Source organism: Aotus nancymaae, unplaced genomic scaffold (assembly GCF_030222135.1).
Source record: "Aotus nancymaae isolate 86718 unplaced genomic scaffold, 86718_ANA_hifiasm-v0.15.2.pri h1tg000003l, whole genome shotgun sequence".
Classification (NCBI taxonomy): Eukaryota; Metazoa; Chordata; class Mammalia; order Primates; family Aotidae; genus Aotus; species Aotus nancymaae.
This window is the reverse complement of record NW_026988414.1, coordinates 73,775,362-73,796,438: the sequence shown is the minus strand read 5'-3', so window position 1 is coordinate 73,796,438 and position 21,077 is coordinate 73,775,362. Positions and strand designations below refer to the sequence as shown.

Below are 21,077 nucleotides of genomic sequence, written 5' to 3'. Positions count from 1 at the left end.
GAAGCAGCTGGGGAAGGAGCCTGAGGGCCATAGGCAAGCTGATCTTTTCCTCTACCCCCACCCGGTCCCCCCTCAACCCTACCAGGTCTACACCTGTGTGGTAGGGGTGGCTGCAGGGGCAGGGATGGGAGTGGCTGAAGCCTGCTTCACTCCCAAAGATTTCTCAGGAAAAGCGTTCTACTGCATGCTTTGGCTTGGCCTTGCTGACCCATGGCCCTCCTTCAAGGACGTTCACTCCGATTCCCAGTGTGCTGTTTCCACTGGCCACATTCTCTAAGGAAGAACAATAGCATCTGTTTTTGTCTCCAGATGACTGGAGGGTAGGGCTGTGGGTCCAGAGCCCATAAACCAAAATGAGGCAGGGATTGGGGCTTGCCCTATGACCTGCTGATGACAGTGTAGATGGGTAGCAGCAAGCAGCATGGTATTGGGCAAGAGCACCGGACTGGGAGTCCAGAGATGCTGCCTCACCCTGGGCCTCTAGGCAAGTCCCTTTCCCTCCCAGAGCCTCAGCGTCCCTTCTATCAAATGATGAAATTCTGGCTTTCTCCCAGGGTGGTTGTGGGGATCAAGGGAGACAGTGGCCACAGGGATCCTGTGTTAACTGCAGATGCAGCTGTAGGGGCACTGTGCTAACTGCCAATGTGAGTTCAGACTCTTCAGGGTATTTGGCGCCCAGGTCTATGGTGAGGTGTGACATATGGGACGTAAGGTTTGATGCCTGCTCCGACTCCAGTCTCACTGACACCCAGGAGACATTTGGCAACTCATGGCCCTGCCTTGGGGAAAAGAGCAGTCTGGGAGAGCTTCTTCAAGGCAGCCTGACTTCACTGTGGTCCGGGGCATGACTGAGGCTTACGTGGCGAGGAATTGGAGGGTATCTGGGTAAAGAGCTGCAGTGTGGGCAGTGTGGGCAGAGGTGTAGTGTGGGCCGCACCGAGGACAGCCACTGGCCAAAGCAGGGAACAGAGACAGAATGAGGAAGAGCTCTGTGGGAGGGTGGGCATAGGGTGGAGAACCTTCAGTCTGAAGAGTTTGACTTGTTGGGGCTCAGTGCTATGGGCAGTAGGGAGCCATGGAAGGCTCTTGGGTAGAGAAATGACAGCTGGACATTAGCGAGCAAGCCCTGTCTCCATGAGCAGCACGGGTCGTCCTCTGAACACGCCAGGCACAAGTGTGCCGGGACCTGGTGCCTCTGTGTGCGGGAGCGTCTGTGTTGTGACTCTGCCCACACGTGTGCTTCAGTGTGCCGAGTGGCTGCACGCCCCAGACCTGTGTGGCACGTGTCGGGCAGTGAGGGTGCTGGGCACCGGGAGGTGGCGGGGAAGGCGGTGTATGCATGTTGTTTGTGGGCATGTGTGTTAGTGTGTGCACACGCATGTGTGTCCCCCACCCTCAGGCCTGTCCCAGCCATGCATGTGAGCAGCCATGTTGGTTTTATGCTGTCTTTCCGAATCTCTATCAGTGACCCTGAGGAGCGTCAGCCATGGTAGGTACATGCCTGCTGCATGAACGGTGTGCCCGCCCCGCTGCACCAGCTCCACACGGGGCACACCTGGGACCTGGAGTCAGGCTCCCTGCCCCTCCCTTCTGGAACTGCAGAGTTGTTCTTCCAGCTCTCTGTCCTTGTGCTGCTGGCCTCCCTTCCCTGGGAGCCCCAAGGCCTCCATGGCTGAGCCTGGGGCTCTTGGAACAGGCTCTATGCCCAAGCTGGCACACGTGGGTGCTTTATGGTATAGGGGCTGGGAGCTTGGGGGGCGTCGCGTGTGGGGCTGGACTCGGAGCCAGAGGCCTAGGAACATCATCCTGGGCCCACTGTGACTGCCGTGCAGTGTGAGTCATGCTGCCAGCCAGGGCATCCAGCTCCCAGCCTGGGAGTGCCAAGAGCCAAATCCACTGCAGAGCAGGGGTGATAGTCAGGGTCTCACCTCCTCTGTCGGCAATCCAGTGGTGATCTAGAGTAAAAGCTCGAGAGTCCCATACATACAGTCATCCCACCACACGCCGCACAGGCCAGGCAGGACACACAGCCCCCTCCCCTCCCTCCCAGGTACCATCATGGCTGCTAGTGTGTGACCGAAGGCAGGGTCCCTGCCCCTTCTGACCCTCTGAAGCACTACCACCAGCCAGCAGGCTCATGCATCTTGGCCTGTTGCTATTACCCCCTATTCAGCCAAGGGACCACAGTGCCTGCTGGCCCAGCTGAGCTCTGCCCAGAGAGCTTGACTGCCTCCCCTGCCACGGACTCTCCCTCTTCTGCATTTCCCTGCAGGAAGGGCCCAGCCTCACCTATGCGACCTGCAACCCCCCCCCCCACCCGACCAGCTGAGGGTCCCCACTTAGACTTATAAGTTTATGGCCAGTGGCATCTGGCTGCCTGCTCTCCCTGTCTCCCTCAGGTTCCCTTCAGAGGGTCCTGGGCTTTCTGATCACCCAGAAGGCCCTCAGACGCTCCCTCCAGCCATCCAGCCCTTTTAGCTTCACCCTCCTGGTTCAGGCAGTGTTCCTTCTCTATCAGGCCTGGTGACTGTTGTGTGGGGCTCCCCAAGGTGAGAGGTGACCCTGGGCCAGTCGGTTGGCAGATAGGGTGACCAGGGATGAGGGCAGCCCGAGGGCGGTGAACATGGGTCTGAACTGTGGGTGCACTGCCTGGGTGCTGTGGGAGAGGCCAGCGTGTTTTGGGTGGGGAGGGCCGCCGCAGCCCCCGGGCACTACCTGTGAAGCTCTGGCTCCTTCCTCCTTCTTCCTCCCCTTTCCCTTCCAGCCCCTTTTCCAGGAGCCTTGCCACACCTGCACCTGCGCCCTCCCCTCCCCAGCCCTCCCCCAGCTGCTGCAGCTCGCCCCTGCTCTGCGCTTGCCTCACCAGCTCTCTAGCTTTTCTCTCTCCCGTTTTCTCTCTGCTTTCTCTGCAACTGCCCGCTGATTGGGTCAGGGAAGTCCATCCCATCCTGAGAGCCCCAGGCCCCCCTTCGACCTCTACACAGATCCCCGCTCCTGTCGGAGACCTCCCTTTCCAAGCCTGCCTGGGCGGCTGTTCTGTGACTCCCCCAGCCCCAAAGCCAGCCCCCTTCATCTGTGACTTAGTCTCTTGTAGCGGTGAGGTGACATATCCAGGTGTGACCGTCCCCCTCTGTGGCATGCCCCTGCCCTGTTCTAGAAATATCTATAAATACTCACATATATATACACAACTACACATGGCTGACCACCTCGCTTCTGGCACTGGGAGTCAGTCACCGTGCTGTCCCTGTGGAGTCTTGTAGCCCAGCAAGAGAAAGCTGTCCCCTGACACTGCCCCTCCAAAGTGTGCCACCTCCAGTGAGCCTCCCTGTCACCCAGGCCTGCCATCCCTCCCACCCCTGCCAAGCATGGGGGTGCTGTGCAGGCAGCCCCGTGGCCTGACAGTCTCTACCAGTCCTGCTGTCCCTCCGAGGAGAGTCAAACCCATTTCTGGATGACGGGGGATGTGTCCTCTGTGGACTGTGTTCTCTGTGGAGCTCAGGGGAGGGGAAAGGCCAAGCCATTTCTAGGGTGCTGTTGGGAGCGGTGAAAAGGCCACACCCTTTTCAAGGGACACTGTTCCTGGAAAGTCCCTGGAGCTTAGCAGGTCTTATCCTGTGAAGCCGGCTCTGGCCACTAGGGGGAAGGAGTGCCATGAACTCAGCCTGGAGGGAGCCTGCCGGGCAGCCGGCACTCTGGAGAGACAGACAGAACAGGCCACCAGGGGCAGACAGGAGAGGGAGGCTGGGGGTGGAAGAAAGACGCCTGGGGTGGATGGAAGTCAGTGTCCTTGGGTGCTGGTACCTGCCTTCCCGGCCAGGGGTTCAGCTGAGAAAGGAAGCAGACAATAAGGGCCTCTGGATTCTCAATAAAACAAAACAAAACAAAAAACCCACTCTTCTTGGTGCACAGCTCCTCTGAAGCTCCCCAAACCTGGCCTCACTGCTAATGATTCCTCGCACCCAAATGGTAGCCAGTCTTCCAAGCCACTTTCAGATAGAGAGCACTGTGGGTGGCTGACAACGGGCACCCCTCCGTCTTTGCTGATGGGGACACTGAGGCTCACGGAGATTACAAGACTTGCCGTCTCCTGGCACAGACCTCTTTCCCTCTGCCTCAAAGCCCTTCCAGCCACCCACCTCCCTGGGGCATTCTAAGCCACCCCACAGCCCTCTGATGCCAGTCCTGCTCCCGGGTCACGCCAGCCCCATCTTACCCAGATGGTTTTGTAGGTGGGCAGGGCTCCGCTTCAGCTCCTCGATTTTAATTGCATCCTGCTTTTTCTCCATTTTCAATATTTCTTCAATCTGCCCAAAGCAAGGGGGAAAGGGCCCTGGAGAGAGGGGCTGGTGGCTGGACAGGCTGCCATCTCCCTCTCCGCCCCCAGCTCCACAAAGCCCAGTCCCGTGACCACCCCTGGCTGGACTATTCTTATTTTACAGATGCCCAGAAAGATCCAGTGAGCTATCTAAGGTGGGGGGCTGAAGGGTCAGCTCTCACTTCTCCTGCCATTTGGAGCATTTTCTGCTGCCACTGCGCCCTCTCTGTTTTGAGTTGTTCAGCATATGTGTCTCTTTGTCGCCGAACTTTCTTAAGACACTTCATCACCTGCAAGAATGGACCCAGAAGTTAGGAAAGGCTGTCACTGCTCCTCCCCTGCTCCTGGCCACCTGGGGTCATCTTCCTTCCACATCCCTCCCTCTGCAAAGTCTCACCTCTGCCGCCTGTGCTCCTAGCAGTTCCCACTGCTGTAGTAACTGCTGCTCAAGGACTGCTTCACGGCGGCTCGAGGGCTGGATGGTGAAGAATGAGAAGCTTCAATCTGGAGAGCCTGGGCCATTCCACACAGTGCCCCTTAAAAGGGCTAGGGCTGGGCTTCATACACAGCTCGGTCAGTAAAGATCAAGGCCCACGGTCTGGTTTTTAAAAGGACTCAGTAAACTTGGAAGGGACAGGCAAAGAGATCGCATTTACAGCTGGCTAACAGAGGCCCAGAGAGATCGGATCATATTCTATTGTTATTCCTGTTATTACTACCACTGTTGGAACCTTTATTGGGTGCGTCACCAGGCAGCGTGCTAACAATCCCATTCAACCTCACAACCACCACGTGAGGCAGTTACTACGATTGCCTCTACTGTGCAGATGGAAAACATGGAGTATTAGAGGTTAAGTGGTTGCCTAAGATCACTTAGACAGAGCTGGGATTTGAACACCCAGGTCCGTCTGATTCTCTAAGTCCATTTTTTTCCTGCTGGGGGTGGGGGCGCAGACAGGAAGGGGGAAATTAATCTTCTGCACACTTTTTGAAAGGATGACAAATTCACATAGTCCAAAACTGAGAAGGTACAGAAGGGAAGTATCTCCCAGCCACCTGTGCTCTCTCCTGAGTTTTTTACAAATCCTTGCAGACATGTTTTACGTATATTATCATAGTATGTACACACACACACACACACACACACACACATTTCCTCTCTCTACACAAATCATAACATACTAGAGGTACTCTTCTGTACTGTTATAGTCCAAGTACCCAGTCCCCCACCTAGGACTTGGCCAAGGCCACAGCCAGGTAAGGGCAGGGCGGGCATTTGGCCTCTGAGCTCTGCATCCAGTGCTGGCTCCCCATAGCATCCTCCAACTCACCCACAGCAGCCCCAAGGGGAAACTGGAGCCCAGGATTGGCAGCGTGGAATCAGGGGACCCCACTGGACTCTTACCAATAAGTTGATGGTGTTATTCCGTTCACTGGTTGTGACGGAGCTCGAGTCCAGGGCTATTTGTAGTTGGCGTGCGCTCTGAGGCACATGCAGAGAGGAGGAGTTGGGGGAGGATTGGGGGAGAGGTAGAGAGAACAATCATTAGGGTTGGGGTGTGTGGGGGCTGCCTCATCTGGCAGAGGGGCACCCAGCCACCACTGTGGGAGGAGGGTGGAGGGCTGGCCTGCAGGGTCACTGTACCTCAGCTCAGGGCCTCTTACCTTTGGATCTTTCAAGGTGACACGTGGCGCTGGGCCCTCCTTGTGACCACCTGCTTCTGACTACAAGAGATGAGAGTGCACATGGAGATGTTCTGTCTCCCTCAGTGTCCAAGCCTCTGACTTCCTTTCTTCCCCATCAGCTGGCAGCATTTTCTGTTCTGCCTCTCTCAGACCCTTTGTCCCATAACTGCTTTGTGCCAGCTCCTCTCATGGTTCTTATCTCCCACCATCCCACCCTGGGGCCCAGAGACACTGTCAATGTTTTGAGCTCACGGAGGAAGTGTAGGCTTTTCACACTGTCAGTGTCTATGTTAAAGGAGTGGGGCAGCCTGAAACCTCTCGCTCCTAGGTCCCACAGTCCCCATTCCCCATCCAGCTGAAAATCTGTGCTGCGACCAGAGGAGCCAGAAATGGGATGAGAATGCTTAGGGGACTGGGTCCTAAGATCAAAGGCTGGTCTTGTAGCAGTAATGTCACAGGGGGACTGTGACATCACTACATTCCACTCCTCCTGGGGAAGGGGACCACATGAAGGAGATGCCTGAGTCACTGCTCCATGATCGGGGAGGGGAATGCAGGGCTGGGACCCAGGTCCTTGGAGACGCCAGCCCAAAGAGCACAGGGAGGTCGCGCTGGGGGAGCAGGAGGGGAGGGCAGAGTCTGCAGCAGGGAGCCCCAGGAGTCACCAGCCCAAAGTCACCCAGAAATGACTGGTGAGGGCGGGGGCTGGGAGACCCAGGTCCTTAGAGACATGAGCCCACAGAGCCCAGGGAGATCAGACATGGAGCAGGAAAAGGTGAGGCCCAAGTAGGGAGCGGGGAGCCTCAGGAGTTGCACATCCAAAGTCACCCTGGGGTGATTGGCAAGGGCAGGGGCTGGGCTCCTTGCTGAAGGGGTGGGACTCACTGAAAAGACTTTGGTAGGGGGAGCCCAGAGGCACCGGGGTTGGGGGCCCACCCAGTCTGGTGTGTCTCAGAAGTGTTATGGACTCTGGCAGCGGTCTTGCTGTCGGAGGGGATCTGTGTGCATGTTACCTTTTTCCTAGCCGAGGCTAATTTCATCTTGCGAATTTCTTCTGACATCGCCATGGTGCGGTGGGGAGGGAGGCGGGGTTGGGGAGGAAGGCGGGGTTGGGGCCACATCAGCACAAGTCAAGGGAGCAGTGGTAAGCAGCTCCACTCCCCTACCAGACAGCTGTGTTGACTGAGCCAGAGGAGGCGTAACCAGGGCCCCACTAGAATGTAGAATGGGGCGTGGCCTTCATGCTGCAATCCCATTGGTCAATGAGAAACACGAAAGGAAAGCGGGGCGTGGCCAGGCAGCTCCAGAAAGACCTGTGGCGCCCCAAGGAAAGCGTTCCCTGCAACTCCTGTCCTCGCCCACTCTGAGAGAGGGGAGGGCCACCCACTCCGGGAGAGAGGAGGGGCCGGCTTTTGCTTTTCTTTATTTTTTATTTTTTATTTATTTTTATTTTTTTTCGAGACGGAGTTTCGCTCTTGTTACCCAGGCTGGAAGTGCAATGACGCGATCTCGGCTCACAGCAACCTCCACCTCCTGGGTTCAAGCAATTCTCCTGCCTCAGCCTCCCGAGTAGCTGGGATTACAGGCGTGCGCCACCATGCCCAGCCAATTTTTATATTTTTAGTAGAGACAGGGTTTCTCCATGTTGGCCAAGCTGGTCTCAAACTCCTGACCTCAGGTGATCCGCCCACTTCGGTCTCCCAAAGTGCTGGGATTACAGGTATGAGCCACCGTGCCCCACCAAATCTGTCTTAAAGTAACGTGCCCCCCAAGGAAGGATTTCCCAGTTAACAAAGGAATCTGAGGAGGGTGCAGACTGTCTGAAAGAATGGTAGTGAGTACAGCGACTGGGCGGGGGAGCCAAGCAGAGGCTGGCTAGACCAGAGCTTCTGCGGCTCAGAGTCAGTCCATGAGTTTGCCCTCTACCTTGCCCCTATCACTGGCTCCTGTCCCTGAGAGGGCACTGCCACCAGAGGTAGCCATGTCCTGAGCCAAGCTCCCCATTCCTTAGTGATCCCCCTCAAAATTAGTCCCGAGACCCTGCACTCTGTCCACCCCTCTGTCCATCCTGCAGTGGGCGGGAAGGGGTTGGGGCCAATCACTCCACCATGACATAACGCCAGGCTCCCGGGAGCCCTCTGGAGTACAGCTGGGACGCAGCCTCTCAGGCAGTGCAGCGGGGTGGGGGGGCACTTTTGGGCAAGGAGCCCGCCCAGTGCCCCTCACCCTGCACTGATGAGGGAAGCGGCCTCTGCTCTGCATTGAGGGACCTGCGCTCTCCCCGCGGGCCCTGCTGCCCTGCGGGATTTTCTGGGTTAGGATAACGTGGTGGTGTAGGTGATACTCAACAGGGCCCCCCAGGCCTTCACCTCTTCACCGCGTACCTCCCTCTCCGCCCCAAGCCAGTATTATGATCATCACAGGGCTTGGGAAAGGGAAAGGGGATGAGGCTAGAGGCTGCTCACAGATCCAGAAGAAAATCCCAGCTCACCCACTAACCTCAGGCCAGTGGCATAAACTTTCTGAGCCTAGATTTCCTCATCTCGCAACTGGGGATGACGATCATCTTACCTTACAGGCTGGGTGGGAGGTTTAATGAGATGATGTGTGTGAAGTGCCCCAACTCACACCTGGAGAACTCACGCACAGGCACCGCCCGATCACGCCAGGCCACATCTGCCCATGCGCCTGTGCCCGCTGAGAGCTGGCACTCACGTCTGTTCCCGGCTTTCCCACACACCCGAGACTCGCGTTCACAATGCAGGCCCACGCTGCTCCCAGCCCCACTGGCCCACTGGCACTTTCAGCTGGGCCACCCAGGAACCTCACCTCTTGTAGACCCCACCCCATCACCACGGGAGACCCAGAGGACACGAGGGGGTGGGGCAGGATTTGGGAATGGGTGTAGGCAGGGCCCAGGGCTGATATGACACACACACACACACGCACACACACACACACACCCCAGGATCCTGAGAAAGGTGGGCTCAGGGCGAGAAGGGCCCCGCCATGTGTGTGGCGTGTGCAGCTGTGCACACGCCAGGCCCACACGCCAGCCAGCGTTTCCCCAAACCCTGTGCTCTCTCACTGGGGTCTTGCCAGGGCCTGGGCTCAGCCCACTTCCTTCCACTGCTCCCCCCACCCAGAAGCTAGGGAAGGCTGGGGGTGCTAGCGTGCTAGGGAACAATGGGCCCCCAATTCCTTCCCGCCCATTGCGTGAGAAGGAGCTGCCGGAAGGAAGGAAACTCACTCCCAGTGGGACAGGCCACCACCCCCCAGATGCCTGCCCCAGGGAAGCCTGGAGACCCTCATGCTGCTCAAGGGGCAGCCTCTGTGTGCTCCAGGCCTGTCACCCCTGGGACATCCTGTTTCTACCACCTGGACTGGCTTCCCCCGCCCCCTCTTTCAGGGAAGACGGTCCCTGGCCCTCTCTCTGGGGCTGGGCTGGGTGCCCCCCTCAAGAGTCCAGGGCCTTGTTCTCATTCATCTCTGTGTCCCCCGTGTGTAGTCTGTTCCAGAGTCGTCTTGAGGAATGCTGGCCAACCGCCTGAGAGGCTAAGAGAAAGCAGCCAGCCCAGGGGTGATCAGGGGCCCAGCAGCTGAGTCAGAAAACACAAGAGAGAGAAAGGCCCAGCTCAGAGTGGCCGCAACGCCTGTGCTGCAGAGAGGGGTGAGGTCAGGGCTGCAGACAGGGGTGAGGTCCCAGAAATGCCTCTGGAGAGCACAGGGCATGGTGTTGAGGGGGAGGGATGCTCTCCCTACAAAGTTTTAGAACACTCAGCGCAGTTTCATTTGTGTCCTGACACTTCCCTTACAGCCCCGCCTTCCTCTGTCTGTCTCACGCAGGATCACTCTCATTCCAGGGGGGCTCAGCAGCTCCAGCATCAGATGGGGGCTCTCAGAGGCAGGGGTCGGGGGGAGGGCAGGAGGAGATAGGAGCTCTCCCACCGTGCCTATGCACACCTGGCAGGATAGCTCAGAGGCTCCCCGCCAGGCTGGCTGCCGACCAGAGACCCTGGACATCAATTTCCCCAGCTAGAAAACATGGGGAGTTGGGGGGTCTGGCTGAAACTGGCCCTGCCCTGGGCCCTGCTGGCCTGGGGTGTGTGGTGGAGGCACTGGCCCAGAGCAAAGCCTGTCAGGTGTACAGGTGGTCGCTGAAATCTGCCCAATCGTGCTCAGATACTTGTTTCGTCACTGTGGTCCCCAAAATTCTGGGCAGGGCCTCAGCTCCCCCTGTCCAAGGAGGCAGAATTGCCAGTCCAGGTCTCCCAGAGCTCAGATGAACCCATGGCCCTCCGGCAGGCGCAGAAGCATGCTTCCCAAACCTGCCTGATTACCCGGCCAGCCACACCCCCACTCCAGCCCCCACCTTGGAGGAAGCACTAATCTGGGGACTTTGAGATTCCACGATTCTCACGGCAAGAAGGAGTCTCAGACACGCAAGCCAGCGGCTCCCTTGGCCCTGAGGGCACAAGAGGTAGAGGCACACCTGTAAACACACGCCTGGCTACAAACACTCACGTACCTGGCTGGTGTGCTGAGCCACCTGAACTCACACCTGGAGAACTCACGCACAGGCATGGCCGGACCACTCCAGGCCACATCTGCCCATGCGCCTGTGCCCGCTGAGAGCTGGCACTCACGTCTGTTCTCACCTTATCCACACACCCAAACTCGCATTCACAACGCGTGCCCACGCTGCTCCCAGCCCCACGGCCCACTAGCACCTTCAGCTGGGACACCCAGGAACCTCACCTCTTGTAGACCCCATGCCATCATTGCCACCTGGGAGATCCAGAGAACACCAGGGGGGAGATCCAGAGAACACCAGGGGGTGGGGCAGGATTTGGGAATGGGCCCCAGGCAGGGCCCAAGGCTGACAGGAGGTGCAGTGCTGCTGTAGATGATGCAACAGTGAGTACCCAGTCCCAGCAGTGAGTACCTAGTCCCAGCAGTGAGTACCCAGTCCCAGCAGTGAGTACCCAGTCCCAGCAGTGAGTACCCAGTCCCACCAGTGAGTACCCATCCCAGCAGTGAGTACCCAGTCCCAGCAGCGAGTACCCATTCCCAGCAGCGAGTACCCAGTCCCAGCAGCGAGTACCCAGTCCCAGCAGCGAGTACCCAGTCCCAGCAGCGAGCACCCAGTCCCAGCAGTGAGTACCCAGTCCCAGCAGTGAGCATCCAGTCCCAGCAGTGAGTACCCAGTCCCAGCAGTGAGTTCCCATTCCCAGCAGTGAACATCCAGTCCCAGCAGTGAGCACCCATTCCCAGGAGTGAGCATCCAGTCCCAGCAGTGAGTACCCATTCCCAGGAGTGAGTACCCAGTTCCAGCAGTGAGTACCCATTCCCAGCAGTGAGCACCCATTCCCAGCAGTGAGCACCCAGTCCCAGCAGTGAGTACCCAGTCCCATCAGTGAGCATCCAGTCCCAGCAGTGAGTACCCATTCCCAGCAGTGAGTACCCAGTCTCAGCAGTGAGTACTCAGTCCCAGCAGTGAGCACCCAGTCCCAGCAGTGAGCACCCAGTCCCAGCAGTGAATTCCCATTCCCAGCAGTGAACATCCAGTCCCAGCAGCGAGCACCCATTCACAACAGCGAGCACCCATTCCCAGCAGCGAGCACCCAGTCCCAGCAGCGAGCACCCAGTCCCAGCAGCGAGCACCCAGTCCCAGCTGCGAGCACCCAGTCCCAGCAGCGAGCACCCAGTCCCAGCTGCGAGCACCCAGTCCCAGCAGCGAGTACCCATTCCCAGCAGTGAGCACCCAGTCCCAGCAGTGAGCACCCAGTCCCAGCAGTGAGCACCCATTCCCAGCAGTGAGCACCCATTCCCAGCAGTGAGCACCCATTCCCAGGAGTGAGCATCCAGTCCCAGCAGTGAGCACCCAGTCCCAGCAGTGAGCACCCATTCCCAGCTGCGAGCACCCAGTCCCAGCAGCGAGCACCCAGTCCCAGCAGCGAGCACCCATTCCCAGCAGTGAGCACCCATTCCCAGCTGCGAGCACCCAGTCCCAGCAGCGAGTACCCAGTCCCAGCAGTGAGTACCCAGTCCCAGCAGTGAGTACCCATTCGCAGCAGTGAGCACCCATTCCCAGCAGTGAGCACCCATTCCCAGGAGTGAGCATCCAGTCCCAGCAGTGAGCACCCAGTCCCAGCAGTGAGCACCCAGTCCCAGCAGTGAGCACCCAGTCACAGCAGTGAACATCCAGTCCCAGCAGTGAGTACCCAGTCCCAGCAGTCAGTACCCAGTCCCAGCAGTGAGCACCCAGTCCCAGCAGTGAGCACCCAGTCCCAGCAGTGAATTCCCATTCCCAGCAGTGAACATCCAGTCCCAGCAGTGAGCACCCATTCCCAGCAGTGAGCACCCAGTCCCAGCAGTGAGTACCCAGTCCCAGCAGTGAGCACGCATTCCCAGGAGTGAGCATCCAGTCCCAGCAGTGAGTACCCAGTCCCAGCAGTGAGTTCCCATTCCTAGCAGTGAACATCCAGTCCCAGCAGTGAGCACCCATTCCCAGCAGTGAGCATCCAGTCCCAGCAGTGAGCACCCATTCCCAGCAGTGAACACCCAGTCCCAGCAGTGAGTACCCAGTCCCAGCAGTGAGCACCCAGTCCCAGCAGTGAGCATCCAGTCCCAGCAGTGAGTACCCAGTCCCAGCAGTGAGTTCCCATTCCTCGCAGTGAACATCCAATACCAGCAGTGAGCACCCATTCCCAGCAGTGAGCATCCAGTCCCAGCAGTGAGTACCCATTCCCAGCAGTGAGCACCCATTCCCAGCAGTGAGCACCCAGTCCCAGCAGTGAGCATCCAGTCCCAGCAGTGAGTTCCCATTCCCAGCAGTGAGTACCCAGTCCCAGCAGTGAGTACCCATTCCCAGCAGTGAGTACCCAGTCCCAGCAGTGAGCACCCAGTCCCAACAGTGAGTACCCAGTCCCAGCAGTGAGTACCCAGTCCCAGCAGTGAATTCCCATTCCCAGCAGTGAACATCCAGTCCCAGCAGTGAATTCCCATTCCCAGCAGTGAACATCCATTCCCAGCAGTGAGCACCCATTCCCAGCAGTGAGTTCCCATTCCCAGCAGTGAGCATCCAGTCCCAGCAGTGAGTACCCATTCCCAGCAGTGAGTACCCAGTCCCAGCAGTGAGCACCCATTCCCAGCAGTGAGCACCCAGTCCCAACAGTGAGTACCCAGTCCCAGCAGTGAGTACCCAGTCCCAGCAGTGAATTCCCATTCCCAGCAGTGAACATCCAGTCCCAGCAGTGAGCACCCATTCCCAGCAGTGAGCATCCAGTCCCAGCAGTGAGTACCCATTCCCAGCAGTGAGTACCCATTCCCAGCAGTGAGTACCCAGTGCCAGCAGTGAGTACCCATTCCCAGCAGTGAGTACCCAGTCCCAGCAGTGAGTACCCAGTCCCAGCAGTGAGCACCCATTCCCAGCAGTAAACACCCATTCCCAGCAGTGAGCACCCAGTCCCAGCAGTGAGCATCCAGTCCCAGCAGTGAGTTCCCATTCCCAGCAGTGAGTACCCAGTGCCAGCAGTGAGTACCCAGTCCCAGCAGTGAGTACCCAGTCCCAGCAGTGAGTACCCAGTCCCAGCAGTGAGTACCCAGTCCCAGCAGTGAGTTCCCATTCCCAGCAGTGAGCATCCAGTCCCAGCAGTGAGCACGCATTCCCAGGAGTGAGCATCCAGTCCCAGCAGTGAGCATCCAGTCCCAGGAGTGAGTACCCAGTTCCAGCAGTGAGCACTCATTCCCAGCAGTGAGCACTCATTCCCAGCAGTGAGCACCCATTCCCAGCAGTGAGCACCCAGTCCCAGCAGTGAATACCCAGTCACATCAGTGAGCATCCAGTCCCAGCAGTGAGTACCCAGTCCCAGCAGTGAGCACCCAGTCCCAGCAGTGAGCACCCAGTCCCAGCAGTGAGCATCCAGTCCCAGCAGTGAGCACCCAGTCCCAGCAGTGAGCACCCAGTCCCAGCAGTGAATTCCCATTCCCAGCAGTGAACATCCATTCCCAGCAGTGAGCACCCAGTCCCAGCAGTGAGCACCCAGTCCCAGCAGTGAGTACCCAGTCCCAGCAGTGAGTACCCAGTCCCAGCAGTGAGCATCCAGTCCCAGCAGTGAGTACCCAGTCCCAGCAGTGAGTTCCCATTCCCAGAAGTGAGCACCCATTCCCAGCAGTGAGCACCCAGTCCCAGCAGTGAGCACCCAGTCCCAGCAGTGAGCACCCAGTCCCAGCAGTGAGTACCCAGTCCCAGCAGTGAGCACCCAGTCCCAGCAGTGAGCATCCAGTCCCAGCAGTGAGTACCCAGTCCCAGCAGTGAGTTCCCATTCCTAGCAGTGAACATCCAGTCCCAGCAGTGAGCACCCATTCCCAGCAGTGAACACCCAGTCCCAGCAGTGAGCACCCATTCCCAGCAGTGAGTACCCATTCCCAGCAGTGAGTACCCAGTCCCAGCAGTGAGCATCCAGTCCCAGCAGTGAGTTCCCATTCCCAGCAGTGAGTACCCATTCCCAGCAGTGAGTACCCATTCCCAGCAGTGAGTACCCAGTCCCAGCAGTGAGCACCCAGTCCCAACAGTGAGTACCCAGTCCCAGCAGTGAGTACCCAGTCCCAGCAGTGAATTCTCATTCCCAGCAGTGAACCTCCAGTCCCAGCAGTGAGCACCCATTCCCAGCAGTGAGCATCCAGTCCCAGCAGTGAGTACCCATTCCCAGCAGTGAGTACCCATTCCCAGCAGTGAGTACCCAGTGCCAGCAGTGAGTACCCAGTGCCAGCAGTGAGTACCCAGTCCCAGCAGTGAGTACCCATTCCCAGTAGTGAGTACCCAGTCCCAGCAGTGAGTACCCAGTCCCAGCAATGCTATCCATTCATTCTTTGATTCAGAAGAGTTTTTATTAAAAGTAACAAATCAGTGGGGAGATGATCTATTATTGAATACCTACTATCAAAAATAAATAAATAAATACCTCCCTCCCTCCTAACACCAAAATAAATTCAAATGGATCACAGATTTAAATGTTAGAAATAAAACCATCAGGACCCCAAAAAAAGAATGCAATTGATTTTTTGCAGTAGTATCGGAGTGAAGAAAGCCTTTCTAAGTCAGACACAAGTCCAGAAGCTGTAAAAGGAAAGATTGATTCTACTACATAAAAATCAATCATTTATGCTTTCCAAAGAATCAACACAGTCAGAAGACAGACAAGGAACCCTCCCCTCCAGACCCCTCTCCATCACATGCTCCCGTGTGTGGGGAAGCTGACCTGCGGGGCCTCCATCCACAGGCTCCCTGGCCCTCTGGCTCCTAGATGGGTTCATGAAACCGAGGCTCTCACAGGAGATGGGGATGTGTCCCCTGAGGTGTCCCTCTCCAGAGAGCTCTCTCCCCCTGTAGCATTCTTCAGGCACTACTCTGTCAGGACCCCGGCTCCCTGACTCTCCCCTTGAAATAATCTCTGTATTAAACCTTCCTCGAATTAAACTGTTTCCTGCTGGGACCCTGAATGATGCACAGATTAAAGGTTAATTCCCTTAATACACAGAGTTCCTATAAAAAACAACAATCCAGTAAAAAATAGATGAAGAACATGAGCTGTTAACAGATGAGAAAAACACAAATACATTTTAAAATATAAAGAGATGCTTGACTGCACTTACAATCAGCAAACTACAACTTTTTTTTTTAGATGAAATCTCGCTCTGTCACCCAGGCTGGAGTGCAGTGACATGATCTCAGCTCACTGTAGCCTCCGCCTCCCAGGTTCAAGCGATCCTCCTACCTCAGCCTCCCAAGTGGCTGGGATTACAAGTATGCATCACTATGCCCAGCTAATTTTGTAGTTTTAGTAGAGATGGGGTTTCATCATGTTGGCCAGGCTGGTCTCCAACTCCTGACCTCAAGTGATCCACTCACCTCGGCCTCCCAAAGTTCTCGGGTTACAGGTGTGAGACACCATGCCTGGCTTCAGTGAATTATAACTTAAAATTACAAATATAATTATTATTTATATTTGTTAACATAATAGATAATGTAACTGTCTCCTGGGTTCAAGCAATTCTCCCTGCTTCAGTCTCTCGAGTAGCTGGGATTACAAGTGCCTGCCACCATGCCCAGCTAATTTTTTTTTGAGATGGAGTCTTGCTTTGCCAGTTAGATTGGGAAAGATGGAATGTCCAATTACATATGGTGTTGCTGAGGGTGCTGAAAAACAGGCATCAGATTCATCACTGGTGAAAGTGAATTTCAGTTAAAAAGTAAAGCTTTAGGCCAGGTGCAGCGGCTCATGCCTGTAATCCCAGCAGTTTGAGAGGCCAAGGTAGGAGGATCATGAGGTCAGGAGATTAAGACCATTCTGGCTAACACAGTGAAACCCCATCTCTATTAAAAATACAAAAAATTAGCCGGGCGTGGTGGCACGCACCTGTAGTCCCAGCTACTCTGGAGGCTGAGGCAGGAGAATCACTTGAACCTGGGAGGCGGAGGTTGCAGTGAGCCGAGATGGTGCCACTGCACTCCAGCCTGGGTGACAGAGCAAGACTCCATCTCAAAAAAAAAAAAAAGGTTAAGATGCCAGGCCTGTAATCCCAGAACTTTGGGAGCCCAAGGTGGGAGCATTGCTTCAGCTCAGGAGTTTGACAGCAGCCTGGGCAACATAGCGAGAGCTTATTTTTGTCTCCACAAAAAAATTCTTTAAGTAGCCTAGCGTGGTGGCTCATATGGGCAGTCCAGCTACTCAGGAGGCTGAGGCGGGAGGACTGCTTAAGCCCAGGAGGTGGAGGCTGCAGTAAACCCTGAGTGCGCCACTGTACTCCAGCCTGAGCGATGTAGCAAGGCTCTGTCTCAAAAAAAGCTAAGATGGTAAATTTTATATGTGTTTTGCCAAAATTAAAAAAAAAAAAAAAAAAGCTTCCGGGCACAGTGGGTCTTGCCTGTAATCCCAGCACTTTGGGAGGCTGAGGCAGGTGAATCACCTGAGGTCCAGAGCTCGAGACCAGCCTGACCAACAAGGGGAAACCTCATCTCTACTAAAAATACAAAAAAATATTAGCCGGGCATGGTGGCACATGCCTGCAATCCCAGTTACTCAGGAGGCTGAGGCAGGAGAATCACTTGAACCCAGGAGGCGAAGGTTGCAATGAGCTGAGATCATACCATTACACTCCAGCCCGGGCAACAAGAGCAAAACTCCCCAAAAATAAATAATAGAAATCTTTAAAAAATAAACTTATTAGGCTGGGCACGGTGGCTCACACCTGTAATCCCAGCACTTTGGGAGTCCAAGGCCAATGGATTGCCTGAGCTCAGGGGTGCGAGACCAGCCTGGGGAACATGGTGAAACCCTGTCTCTACTAAAAATACAAAAACTTAGCCGGGCGTGGCAGTGTGTGCCTGTAATCCCAGCTATCTGCAAAGCTGAGACAGAAGAATCGCTTGATCCCGGGAGGCGGAGGTTGCAGTGGGCCAAGATCGCGCCATTGCACTCCAGCCTGGGCAACAGAGCGAGACTCTGTCTCAAAAAATAAAATAAAATAAAAAATAAAGTCCTCGTCTCTGTTTATCCCTTCCTAGTAGCCTGGCTGCTTTTTCGTAGGTCTCTTTTTCATTTGTAATTGGGTGTTTCTTTGCATGCTCACTGTTTTAGTGCCAGTCTCTTCACTAGATCATAAGCCGTGTGACAGCAGAAGGTATCCACGCTAATCTTACTCACTGTCACATCGCCATCAGCTGGCACGGCACACAGTCTGCTGCATAATAGATGCTCAATGTAATGTGAATTACTTTTTGTTGAAATAGAAAAATCTATACACGTTACAAAGCACAGAAGTTACATAAGGATAAAGCCTCCCTCAAGCGCACGCCCCACCTCCCCTATGCATCTATTAGCTTTCCTAGAGATGAAACTGACTCTTTATACCACAGCCTTCAGGATGGTGCCTGCACATATTAGCACATGCTTGTGTTTAAAAACAGAAATGGTAACGAAACTGTATAGCTTCTTCTCATTCCTTTAAGCTGCTTTATTAAAAATTCTTTTTTTTTTTTGAGACGGAGTCTTGCTTTGTCGCCCAGGCTGGAGTGCAATGGCGCGATCTTGGCTCACTGCAACCTCCGCCTCCCGGGTTCAAGTGGTTCTTCTGTCTCAGCTTTGCAGATAGCTGGGATTACAGGCGCATACTGCCACACCCGGCTATTTTTTGTATTTTTAGTAGAGATGGGGTTTCACCATGTTGGCCAGGCTGGTCTCTAACTCCTGACCTCAAGTGATCCTCCCACCGTGGTCTCTCAAAGTGCTGGGATTACAGGTGTGAGCTGCAGTGCCTGGCCCAGAGATGAGGACTTTAGATGCATCGATCAGGACAGGCTTCTTAGAGTTAGAATTAAAGAAGAGCATATTGCGGGGCATGGTGGCTCACACCTATAATCCCAGCACTTTGGGAGGCCAAGACAGGCAGACCACAAGATCAGGAGTTCGAAATCAGCCTGACCAACATGGTGAAATCCAGTATCTACTAAAAATACAAAAATTAGCCAGGCATTGTGGCATACACCTGTAATCCCAGCTACTCAGGAGGCTGAGGCAGGAGAATCTCTTGAACCCAGGAGGCAGAGGTTGCAGTGAGTTGAGATCATATCATTGCACTCCAGCCTGGCCAACAGACCAAGACTCTGCCTCAAAAAAAAAAAAAAAAAAAAAGTAGCCAGGTGTGGTGGTGGGTGCCTATAATCCCAGCTATTCTGGAGGCTGATGCAGGAGAATTGCTTGAACCCAGGAGGCGGAAGTTACAGTGAGCCTAGATCCTGCCACTACACTCCAGCCTGGGCAACAGAGCGAGACTCCATCTTAAAAAAAAAAAAAATGTACCTCTGTTAAAATGCTGCTTTTTTGTGTAAAACCAGAACATGCGTGTCCTTGTACGTCTGTGAGCTTATGTGCGGGGTGTTCTCAGTGTGTTTGCGCCGAGTGCTCACTGAGGACAGTAACCAGTTCTCATTTTCCTTATTACGTAATAAGAACAATTTAATCTTCACAGCAATCTTATGAGGCACACACTCCTTTTTACAGGTAGGGAAACCGAGGTTCAGAGACGTCACAAAAAGTGCCAAAGACTGCCCAGAAAGTAAGTGGCAGAGGAGGGATGAAACCCAGGGGTGTGAAATGGCAAGGCCCTGCCCTTAGCTGAACACTAGGTAAATGTGCAATGAACAAATGAGTGAGTGAACCTCGTGGCACAGATGGGGAAACTGAGGTCTAGACAGGCGCCCAGGAAGGTGGTGGATGGCAAGGCTGAAAACTCAGCCTTCACCCTGCCAGGCCAGGCCCCTTCCAGTCCCTGCTGCCCCAGGGCCACAGAATCCTATCCTGGCTTCTGCCAGGCTCCCCTGCAGCTGGGCAGACAGGCAGTGGGTGGCACTGGGCACGATTTCCTCCTTGCCTGTCTGGGGTCTGCTGGGCTCTGGCTGAGCTCTCTGGCCTCCACCCTGCACCCCCAACTTGGAACCCAAGGGGGTCATGGTTTTCTCTGCCCTGCGTCCCCAGGGATGCACTTGATGAGTCTGCCTTCTCGCCCAGAGAGAGGTGAGTCCATCTCCTCACCCAGAGAGGGCTCCAGGCCCCACTCCCAGGGAGAGTCAGAACTCCCTGGTGCCTATAGGTGCACTGTGCTAAGCCAGTGTGAACACCCTGGCTGAGAAAGCCACATGCATAAGCTGTGTATGCACAGGGGCTCAGACTCAGGGGGCTGTGGAGAGTCCCGGCAGCCACGTGGGGATTGGGCTCACCCCTGCAGCACCCCGTCTAGAAAAGCCCTTCCAGAGCCAGAAGGGGCTTCTGGGGATGGTTCCTGGAAGGGCTGGGTTCTGCCGTCCTCTGAGTGACCGACCTGCCCCTGCTTTCCAGAGTGTTCCTATGCTATCTCCTTCCCCTCCAGCTGTCTCGGTTCCCTGCCCTCATCCACCCAGGAGGCCACTGCCCGGGGAAGGGGTCAGGAGCTCTGAAATGAGCACACTCAGTACACACGAGCCAGCACCAGGGTGCTCCCACCCAGGGGATGACGGGGGGCTCCAGCTCACCACGGAGCCTCAAGTCCCCACTTAACTGTCCCATCTCAGCTCAGTGCTGCCCTCCGGGGGTTCATGAGTCTCCCTTCGTCCCAGCAGTCATGCTCTATGGTGTTCCTGGCCCCAAATCTTGTCCCGAAATGTCAAGCTGAAGGGCTTCCTGGACACTTGCTACGACTGTGGTCTTCAAATTCTGCTGACTTTTTCCAGTGGCAGGATCCACTGGTCAGAGGAAAGCTTCCCATCTTGCCTGTTCCTCCTAACCCCCCAAAAAAGTCGGGCTTGTGATCTGTGGGGAGAACAGCTCCCGCCCCCACGCATCTGCTGCCCAATTCTTCCCCATCCGTCCGCCCCCAGACCTGTCCTCAGGCCGGGATCTGCCACGGTCACCCTCCCCAGCCGAGAACTAGAGCCAAAAATGCAGTGGAGGCTGCCCCCTCGTGGGCAGTTAGAAAAGCACATGTTTCTCATAGCTGCTCACCTTAACCCACTGTCCTGGGGGACCCCACTCCAAATAATAAGACAACCCAAGGTGAAGAGACTTTGTTTTGCAAACGCAACTTCAAGAAAAGTCTCACACCGGGCTGAGGCGGGCGGATCACGAGGTCAGGAGTTCGAGACCAGCCTGGTCAAAGTGGTGAAACCCCGTCTCTACTCAAAATACAAAAATTAGCTGGGCATGGTGACGCGTGCCTGTAATCCCAGCTACTCGGGAGGCTGAGGCAGAAGAATTGCGACAGTGGCAGAGCAAGACTTTGTCTCTTTTTTTTTTTTTTTTGAGACGGAGTTTCGCTCTTGTTACCCAGGCTGGAGTGCAATGGCGCGATCTCGGCTCACCGCAACCTCCGCCTCCTGGGTTCAGGCAATTCTCCTGCCTCAGCCTCCTGAGTAGCTGGGATTACAGGCACGCGTCACCATGCCCAGCTAATTTTTTGTATTTTTGGTAGAGACGGGGTTTCACCATGTTGACCAGGATGGTCTCGATCTATTGACCTCGTGATCCACCCGCCTCGG

General features: G+C 55.7%; 1 protein-coding gene and 1 pseudogene across 5 annotated transcripts in view; both read right to left on the bottom strand.

Moving 5' to 3' along the window:
* Positions 1–3,112: 3,112 nt before the first annotated feature.
* Positions 3,113–21,077, bottom strand: part of LOC135276985 (golgin subfamily A member 8B-like) — a 29,769-nt gene continuing 11,804 nt past the window's right edge. For all 5 annotated transcript variants that reach the window (XM_064382669.1, XM_064382665.1, XM_064382662.1 and 2 more), the window contains 6 exons: positions 5,984–6,043; positions 5,724–5,801; positions 4,716–4,793; positions 4,501–4,608; positions 4,217–4,307; positions 3,113–3,828 (listed from right to left, as the gene is read on the bottom strand). In XM_064382669.1, coding sequence (XP_064238739.1) covers positions 3,782–3,828; positions 4,217–4,307; positions 4,501–4,608; positions 4,716–4,793; positions 5,724–5,801; positions 5,984–6,043 — 462 coding nt within the window. In that variant the 3' untranslated portion in view covers positions 3,113–3,781. The remainder of the gene's footprint in view (positions 3,829–4,216; positions 4,308–4,500; positions 4,609–4,715; positions 4,794–5,723; positions 5,802–5,983; positions 6,044–21,077) is intronic.
* Positions 6,120–19,517, bottom strand: LOC135274619 (uncharacterized; annotated as a pseudogene).